The following is a 10,443-nucleotide window of genomic DNA, read 5'->3' as shown; positions in this document are numbered from 1 at the left end:
GAAAATCAAAGCTACATGGCAATCTACATTAAATGCTCGAATTGATGACCTCTTTAAATGCACATGAGTTGTCGGTCCAGATAATTTCTGTGGCAATTTCCTAGCAAATAGGTTTAATACTAATACATGCATCTCTTATTTTTTGTTTGAGATGATTGGTGGTATTTCATGTCGGATATTCAGTGGCAATTTATCTAAGTAGACCAACAAAACATTTATTCCGAACCATTTTTGGAAATTGGTTTCTCTATATAAATGTTCATTTGAATTATTCTACCTATAATGGATATTTCTGTTAAACCAACTAATGTTGGTGAATTTTGATTGGTCCGTCCATATTATTTTGTTACAAATATTTCTAACTTCTCTATTTGTAGGTCTTAACCACTTCGCAAATAATACTCTCATTCCGTAATCCCTTTCATTGAGGTGATGAACTTTGTGTATCCTGTTGCATTTATATTTGTTCTTTTTCAAAATAGTTCTGGTGGATTTTACTGAAATATCCATTACGTGGGCAATTTCTCGTAAAGAACAATCTTGATTAGCATAGGTTTTGTAACTGGCCAATCCTATATGTTTTCACTGTGTAAATTTTTATGTGGTAATATTTGCACATCCATAAAATTCATTTAATTCCTCACAATTCCAGTCACCACACATTTTCTTGTTTTATTTTTGTCAAATGCACCATAGTCCCTCAAATTCCTAATTTAAAATTGTTGTCACTGATGATGGTAGTTATTTCAAATGAAACGCTAAAAAAATATCAAGTGTTATACACCCTTGGATTGTGAATGTACTGCTTTTTCAATTTCTGTAATAACAAGGACAGGTCCGTATTTAAAAAAAGTTGATGATGGCCATGTTGACACGAAACGTTTTATCGAATATTCATTATTACATCGTCATAGTACACTTCGAATACAATAACATTTTTTTTTCCATTTTTTGATACCTATTCTCCGAAATAACAATTCCATTCGAAAAAAACGAAAACAGCATTTTCGGTTTTCTCCGTATACCTAGAGAGTCCCTGTAAAATTTTTTGACCATTGTATTTTCCCCGATGACAGTTACCTTTTTTCCCATTTAGTCGTCTTCGTATCTGTTACAGTTTAGAATATAGCAATATTACCACATGATAAAAGAAACGGCCTGTAATCGATATTTCGGCTATTCATTCGAATTCCATTTGTTCTTTCATAGATTTCGAATCACAGTAGAGATATATTAGACAACCGTGTTAGGAATCACACGTTAAAAGGTAAGACCTCGTTAGTCCTCAGCTCGCACAAGTTTCTCAACTTCTGAGAGTTGTCGTTCGTATGGGAGCGGCAGCTGATTAACGGAAAAACAGATTTTTTTTTAATGGATGTTCGAACTGATGAAATTTACTACGACACATTATCAACCACTTTCAAACAAAGAATCGTTGATATTGGATGCAAACTCATATATTCGAGTTTATTATATTACAAATATTCTGAAAATAATTTCACTATAAAATAAAGTATTCGAAAGGATTACAAAATTCTTCTGTAAAATATAAATATCATCAATGGAAAAATAGGATACTAGATCATGATAGCAATACCAATTATTACATAATGGCCATTTTGAATCTATGGTCAATTAATTCCAAAGATTTCTTTTTGACTTCCTCTATATCAAATCTTGTTTTGTCGAAGTCCTTCAGATTGTCAATATTATCGATAATTTCGGACAAAGTCATTTCTTTATTTTCGTACATAAATTTTTCCTTAATCAAAACGAGACCCATAACAAATCCAAAATTAGAGTAACGGGTCCATTCATATTTGAGCATATGGAAAGGATAAGTGTCCGGATCGCACTCGTATTTCCTCAAAGTATTTCTCAAAGACTCGTGATAAACTTCCAGATAGTGATCCAGTTCATCAAAAATTTCTTTAGTACCTCCTGAATATATCAGATATGACAGGTCGTAAACTGGGGTCCCGACATAGGCAAATTGAAAGTCTATTAGTCTGAGGTCTATTGGTTTCCCGGAATCCTGAAAAGTGAAGAAAATATTCAAAATTATGAACATGAAAAAATAAATATTTTGATCAAATAAATATAGCAATACAAAAATATCTATTAGGATGTTTCATTTTCAGGCGATATTTTTTTCCTCGGTCCTACCTGAAAATCTGTTAATTTGTAGAAAAACAATATAGTTCCGCCGTAAAAAATCCCATTTCGATTAGAGGTTTTGCTCATTCAAAAATTCGATTTTTCGTATAAATAACAGGGAAAAATTTTGTTTTCAGTTTCAACTCGATTTTATTTTTCGGTATTGAAAAATTTATTGAGAAGAAATAAGTGAACAGATTTTGTAGAAAATTGAATTTGCTACAAAAATGTTCCGTTTTTCAAATACTCTCCAATCAACAGTTATTGAGTTGTAGAGGTGGAAAGGTGAATGTTGATAATAATTGATACCAAATTTTCTTGAAATCGTAAGTATTTGTTATTTCAGTAATTATTATTCACAATAGACGCTACGAAGTTATGAAATTGTTATTTATAGACTATAATTTGTATTTAGTGAATAAATATGAACTTCAATGTATAAATCATTAGAAATACTGAAATTACACACAAGAAACATACACACTCGCTAAATACAAAATTTTGTTTCTGAAATTTGAAATTTAATAACTTTGTAGTGTTTATTATGAATAATATTTACTGTAAGATAAAAAAAATTATTTCAAAGAAAATTTGGTGTCACTGATTATTAAAATTCTCCTTTCCAACTTACAGCTCAAAAACTGTTGATGGGAGAGTATTGGGATAGCTTCATTGCTTCATTTCTTCTAAAAAAATGTTCAATACTGAAAAATAGAGTTGAAACTGAAAAAAACATCCATCTTATTTAAATGAGAAATCGAATTTGAATAAGCAAAGCCTCTAATTTACTTACAATTTTTACAATGAAATTTGACTGAGAAAAAAATATCGCTTTAAAATGAAACACACTAATATCTATACGTAGAATACCTATTTTTCACGAAATGTACGAAACTTAGGTACTCTCTTGTCTATCTGAAAAACTCCATTTATTCATTTACAATTCATAAGATTTGAATATACTGAATCTTGAAAATGTCTTATCAAAATAATAATGATCGGAAAACAGTTTTTTTTTGAACATCAGCACTGATCTTCGTTCAACTTGTATAGAGAAAGTAACATTATCATTCAGTTTTGCCTATTGCACAAATCATTTCTCCATATCAATCGTATTTTTTTTTTGGTGTCATCCGAAAATAGATACCTCAACAGAAATAAATACTAAGTAATTTGAAAACCTCTGGAAGGCCTTTGCAGAAAATCAAAAAAATATGTAGGTTTAACATCAAAATTATACAAGAAAATTAATATTTCGGAATGAAATTTCGAAATATTCATCTGGGGAAGTAAACAAATCATTTTTGTCATTTAGGATTTTTCACTTCCCTGAAATCAAAAAAAAAACTTTTTAGAGCAAATTAAATATGAATGAATTTATAACTACGTTCGAAAAAAAATGTATTCAACTTGTCAGTAACTTATTAAATATATTTATATACTTTTAAATGAAAAAATTTATGAAGAATATATGAATTTTGAATGGAAATGCACTCTTTTTGATTTTCGAGAAGAAAAAACCCATACTTGCCGAGATAAACTGTAATGTTGACACCCTCATGAACTTTTCAATGTATAAGTCATTGGTTATTTCGAGTTTGAACTCAATAAATGAGTAAAATGGGAAACCAAGTTTTCTATACATTCAAGGTATCAACGTTCATTTGTCTAAGTAATTGTCATATGAAGAGGAATTAATGGTATTAATTTCTTAACCTAACCTTTCTTCAATGTTCCAGGCTATCTAGGTTGCACGTTATGTAATCGTCTCCAACCAGGCGGATGGCTCTTTTCTGGATGGAATCCAGCAACTTCAAGGTATGTTTGGGGACAGAGCTCCATACATGAGACCAATACTCCAAAGAAGGTCTAATCCCAATCGGAGCTTTATAAAGCATGAAAATTTGCCGAGATGTGTACAGTTTTCCGATTTGGAACTGTCAAACGGGCAAGATATTCAAGTAGAAGAAAATTTGTACTTTTTCATAAGAAAGCAAATGACGTGACATCACTCGCCGCAGAGAGAGCACTTTCAATTTAATTTTATATCGAAAGGGAATCTTTACTGTTTTGAATTTGAATAACCGGTTGCGGAGTTATTGGTGTATGAAAAATGATAATTCGTAACTTTGCAACCGAAAGAGGACTGAAATATCCCCAAAGTTAGTAAACACAAGTTACAAAAAATGTGTGATGTATAAGAGAAATGAAATTTTAGTAAACCTCTTTATTTCTATGGTTTACCAAAAATACATAAACGTAATGTTCCTTTAAGACCAATTGTAAGTTAAATTGCATCTCCCTGTCAGAAATTAGCGAGACACTTTTTGAATATTTTGAAATCAATATCTGGAAATATTAATAGTTTCCTGAAAATACAACCCATTTCATAGATAAACTTAAAGATATTAACACTCAGTGATGGTGATGTTCTAATGAGCTTTGATGTTGAAAGTCTTTTCACGAATGTTCCTGTTGATAAAACTCTTCAAATTGTCAGATCCAGGTTGGAAAATGACTCAACTTTTAGAAGAGATTAACATTTGGAAAAAATCGTTTTCTCCATCTTGATACAAATGTGGGAAGGTAAAGAAAAGAAGCAATTAATTAACTATATACAAAGATGTGTAAATCATGGAAAGAAGTAACTTCCAGATATAAACTGGAAGAGAAAGCACTCTCGAAACAGATATTTTCATATGCACATTGAATTACACGAATGAAAAATACTTTCAACATAAATATTTTTATAAAACGCTGAATTATAGGAAAAACACTTCTCTATTCTGTTTGTATTCCAAACATTCGTAATGAAATCGATATCATTCACATGATACCTACACAATATAATTGAATAAGTTAAATTTCACTGTCATCCTGACTGGTAGACGTCCGATGTTTCGCCGTAAGACACTTGCCTAATCGGTTCCTCAGTAGCAAATACGTACAAATAACATTATGAGAAAATACAGTCATTAGTCAGTGAGCTATGCTTGAAGACTGGCAGTAAACAAATCTAAAGAAATGAACTTTAACCGTGCAAGCCAGTCTTGAATATACCTTCACAGTAGGTACTGACGCCTATCAGAAAACAACTACTCCCCTGGCTAATACCACGAAGGGCGTTGGATTATATCCGACAGGCGTCAGTGCAGGAATTTTCACAGAAAATTTCCTGCATATGCAATTGGAAATACAACTCAAATAATCGACCTTCAATTTTGGAACGGGCACACTTGCAGACCAGTTTCGGGCTCATCAGCCACTCATCAGTGTAAGATAGTGACCATCATCGACCTAAAGGTAATGATATTCCATAATTGAAAATCGGAATTCTTTCAGAGTATTTCATTCCTCATCCTAAGTTGGAGCGAAACAACAAAATGTCACTCCATCCAGTGGACGAGGTACTAACCAACTGCATGCGTAATTTGCCCGATTCCTCTGAATAAGGAAGATAAACTTTCTTATTAGTCAGTGGGCTATGCTTGAAGACTGGCAGTAAACAAATCTAAAGAAATGAACTTTAAACGTTCAAGCCAGTCTCGAATATACCTATACAGTAGGTTGAATGGACTGACCCCTATCAGAAAACAACTACTCCCCTGGCAACGCCCTTCGTGGTATTAGTCAGAGGAGTAGTTGTTTTCTGATAGGCGTCAGTCATTTTACCTACTGTGTAGGTATATTCGAGACTGGCTTGAACGTTTAAAGTTCAATTCTTTAGATTTGTTTACTGCCGTCTTTAAGCATGTGTCTTCGATGAGAGTGAGTAAATAACATTAATTCGCTAATTTGATCCAATCCCATCCATAGGAATCTTGTTTAAATTGAAAGGGTATAGAGGTTCATTTTTGAGAACGTTTTTGGCTTTCTACTTCTTCATAATGATTAAAAAAATGTGGGTTTCTTCTTCCAGTTTGTGTCTAAAAGTTACTTCTTTGCATGATCTTCACATCTTTGTATATAGTTGATTTTTTAAATTGATTGCTTCCTTTCTTTTTTTGAAAAATTCATACATTTTTTGTGTCAAGATGGAGAAGTAGAAAGCCAGAAACTTTTTTACCGAAACTTGTTCTAGCATTATCCCAGAAACATTCCAAACTATTGAAAGTAAGTTCGAAAATAGACTGTTTCACTTTCAGGGGATCCAAGAAGGACATTTCGAGTATTTGCTCAAATTATCCACGATAATAATCAAATAATTTTCACAAACATTTTTCATTTATAGACGTATTTCGCTAACATCGCAGCTTTCTTGGTAGAAATGAATGTTGACGGAATGAAGTGTTAATAATTTTCATCAAGTCCATTCAAAATCTGCTGAAATTATTTTTTCATGTATGAGATGAATAATTACGAGGTTAAAGTCGAGTACTATTGGTTTATGCCCTTGAAACGAACACTCGACTATGGCAAAATATCTCACTATTTTTTTCTCTTTCCAGTGAACAATAATTTCAAAAAATATAACAGGGTGGCGAAGTTAGGGAATTCCTGGATGTCGCAGCAATATCACGGTAGACCCCCCGATTGGTTATGCAAAATTTCAAGTCCCTACTGCCGACCGTTGAGGAGTTCTCTGGGTTGGAGCCAACCCAGAGAAGGTGACAGTAATTTCATGATGGACCCACTAATTGTCATCTATACTCCAATGGGTGAGGAGTTTCCCGGTTTGGAATCAATCCTGACAGCAGCATCACCTCATGCTTATCATAAGCATGCATTGTCATCGGGACTGGACCAGTATGTCAGATTTCAGCTCATTCGGATACCGGGTAGTGGGTCAAATTCAACTTGCAAGATTTCATCTTCGCATACAAACATAGGTAAATATTCGTTTTGAGGGCCCTCGGCAATTTTGAAAAAAAAAATTGAGTGTACTTACGTATCTCGACGCGTAGATTACGAATCCGAAAGGAAAAAGCGACGCTCTCTTTCATTTCCAAAGCTACGACCCTTCAAAGTTCAGAAAAGGCCAACTTTTCAGCCATCTTTTTCACAAGATAAACTATTCAAACATACAAGCATTCATTCTCTAGATTACCTTAATACTTCAACAATCAACAGTTTTCCGATAAAAATTTCAAAAAATGTACGGAGCTTTTTTTAGTTATATAAGGTGTATTAAGATAAGATGGATTTAAGAAGTAAACTAACAGCAGTTTTGTCAGGAACTGGGACAATAAAAACTTTTTGGTATTCCTATCTATATCTGCAAAAAGCCATTGTCCGTGTACCAATCGTCCTCTGTTGAATTTACTTTTACCAAACTTAGCCTCGTCAATTTCCACGATTTTTTCAACTCCGCCCAATTTAAACATGTTCTTATTGCACCATTTCAAACAAACCTAAAATGATAGTGAATGTAATAATACACAATACATCAACAAAAACCAGATGTTTTACTTCTCTGCAATAATTGTTTCAATCGATTACAGCTTCTGAGCTCATTTTCAGTTCATTCCTGATAAATTTGATTCTAAAGTGCGGAATAAATAAGAAGTATGCTATGAACAGTACAATTTTTTCCAATTCCAATTTACATTCAAAGAAGGTTCAGTTCTGGCACTTTTTTTAAAATTACAACAAATGTACTAAGCTTTTTTCTTCGGTATTTTGATTTTCCGTTTTTTGTTACATTTATACAGTAAAGTGTGATAATTCAATTTGCACTTTTCATTGCAATTAAAACAACGCATTGTTGCTGCAAACACAATAAAGAATTAAATTTTCTCTTACTTTCACTAAATTAATAATTTCGTTCAAATTCATTTTGTGTTTTTCTAATCACTCACGTCAAACTGAAAACCCAAATCTACAAATTTGAAATAATAGGCGACGGCAAATACCAACCTCTTTTTTCTGAACTGTCACTAGTAACTAATCTAGAAATAGAAGAATGTCACCAGAAGAAACAGTCGTTTATGAAGTTTTTTTCTAAGAAAAATGTTGTCAATTAAGGAGTAATAAGGTGTATAGGTGACCTAGTGAATAAATGCTTGTGTTTTTGAATGGTTCATCTTGTGAAAAAGAAGACTGAAAAGTTACCCTTTTCTGAACTTTGAAGGGCCATAACTTTGTAAATAAGGGAGAACGCCGCTTTTTTCTTTCGGATTCGTTATGTACGTATCAAAATACGTAAGTATACTCTTCAACTTTCTTCAAAATTGCCGGGTGTCCTCAAAATGAATATTTACCCAAACATACATTCAAGTCGAATTAAAAGCTTTTAATTGATTAATAAAAATAAAAATTGAAGTTACTCACGTTATATTTCAGCATTATGTTATGGCTCCAGCAATCACCGTGTAGAATAACACTGTAATCATCGCAGTATCTGGTGGGCCGCATAGATTTCTCTAAATCTTGGGCATATTTGAGAAATCCTATCATGGGTCCTTTTTTCGATTCAGAAACTAAGTACGCGTAACACTGATGCATTGTAATTTCTAAGTATACTTTCATAGCTGGTATTTTATTGATATCTTTCCAGAAATCATACATTTTTGCAGTGTAATATTTAAACTGTTTGTTGAACTTCAGTTTGTAAGCCATAGATACTCCATGGAATTTTCCGTACTCCTTGAGGATCAGTTCGAGATGTTCCTTATCGTAAAACAATCGCCTTTCGGCTGGTTTGAAGTTCTTATACTTTAAATTTTCCAAAACCAATTGGTCATGTTTTTCGGATACCACATGACAGGTAGGTATTTTATTGAACCATGCTTTACCAGTGCCATAATATAGTTCTTGGAAACTTAGAAGTGTGGGCCAAATTTTATTGTAAAATAAACATTCATTTTGAAAAATTCTACTTATCGGAAAGTTTCTTCTTATCTTCTGTTTCTCCAGGGCCTTTTTTATCACTACGTATCGTTCAATATGTTTCTCATCATAATGGATAATGACATAATACATAGTTCCCAAATATCCACTTTCACTTTTAGTTTTTTCTTCAACTTCGTACGACAGTGTTGACATCTTGTCTTTATTTGCAACCTTATTCAGCATTACGGCGACGTCTGGTTCTAACTTTTCCATTTTATATTATTCAAGTATTGTAAAATTCAGACTAAATTTTGCTAGCTTCAAATTGTTTCAACAGAATACGGCTTCTTTTTCATTTTTGTTTTTAACTTTTTACTGTAATTCTTTTTGTACAATTCTCTTTGAGGGACAAAAAAGTCAAACAATTCATATATATTTATACAGGTGCTTTCAGAAAATTTTATGATATGAAATATAAATCGATTTGATCATTTCTTTTTGAACTAGATTTTCAGATGCCAAGCTCAATAAACCAATCCTATATCTTTCTGAGACAGCACAAAAAAAAATAATCTTTTTCGCCTGATAGTTTTAATTTTGCGATATTTCGCAAGATCACAATTCAAGATTCTGGTTAGGTTAGGCTAGGTTAGGCTAACGTGTATCATGGGACAGTGTTTGTTTCTGGTGTAGAAAAACGGTTTTCTTCAGATACATTTTACGTCAAAGCACAGAGAAGGAATTCCCGCCTCGACATAGGCGTCGACATATCATTTTTCAATGGTAGTTTTTCAATTACTCATTCTTACAATCATAGCAACTGATCACCTCATGAAAAAGTTATCTCAACTGAATTTTCCCACCATGAGTAATCATGAAAAATTTCGAAATTTAAGGTAGTTGATTTCCGAGTCGAAAACTCTAAAACACAATGAAAAAACAAATAATCACACCGAATTCTCGTCAAACATATATTTACAAAATAATAAAGGCCAACAAAATTGCTAGAAAAATCAAAATTCTTCTTCGCTATATTTGGATGAGGTGGAATCATCATCGGGTTGAATAACGGTCGGATTTATGGAACTTTGCACATAATATTTGTTCCCTTCTTTTATAACGTGGGCCACACAGTTCTTCCACACATCACTATTACCTACTTCATTCACCACTCGCCTTATATTGTCAAGCACCACAGCATTCAAAGTCGGTGACTGATTACATTTCCGTGAGCTTCCTTTCACTGTGGCCCAAACCATTTCAATTGGATTGAAACAATACTCGGTTTCGTCTACCCAGGCATATTTGACAACATCATGGGTATCAAACCAAGTTTCGTCGAGGTAGCTTATATGTCTGCTGGATTCTCGGTAGCTTTTCATTCGCCTCAAATATTCTTGTTGGAGTTGAACAATGCGTGTCGATTCCATTATGACCATCTGATTGTTCAATGTTTTATATTTGAAACCACAAGACAATAAGACACCTCGTAGAGTTTCTAAAGATTTGTAATTG

General features: G+C 32.9%; 1 protein-coding gene across 1 annotated transcript; it reads right to left on the bottom strand.

Annotated features, from left to right (window-relative positions):
* Positions 1–1,441: 1,441 nt before the first annotated feature.
* Positions 1,442–9,289, bottom strand: LOC111512548 (uncharacterized). The gene is made up of 2 exons (XM_023168688.2): positions 8,428–9,289; positions 1,442–2,035 (listed from the first exon to the last, which is right to left on the bottom strand). Exons 1-2 carry the CDS (start codon positions 9,199–9,201, stop codon positions 1,604–1,606), a joined length of 1,206 nt encoding a protein of 401 aa, XP_023024456.2. The 5' UTR covers positions 9,202–9,289; the 3' UTR covers positions 1,442–1,603.
* Between the last annotated feature and the right edge of the window lie 1,154 nt (positions 9,290–10,443).

This window comes from Leptinotarsa decemlineata, unplaced genomic scaffold, assembly GCF_025532065.1.
Source record: "Leptinotarsa decemlineata unplaced genomic scaffold, Ldec_3_MD MMD2_tig00026299_RagTag_RagTag, whole genome shotgun sequence".
NCBI classification, from domain to species: domain Eukaryota; kingdom Metazoa; phylum Arthropoda; class Insecta; order Coleoptera; family Chrysomelidae; genus Leptinotarsa; species Leptinotarsa decemlineata.
The sequence above is the reverse complement of the archived record's forward strand: the minus strand, read 5'-3'. Positions and strand labels throughout refer to the sequence as shown.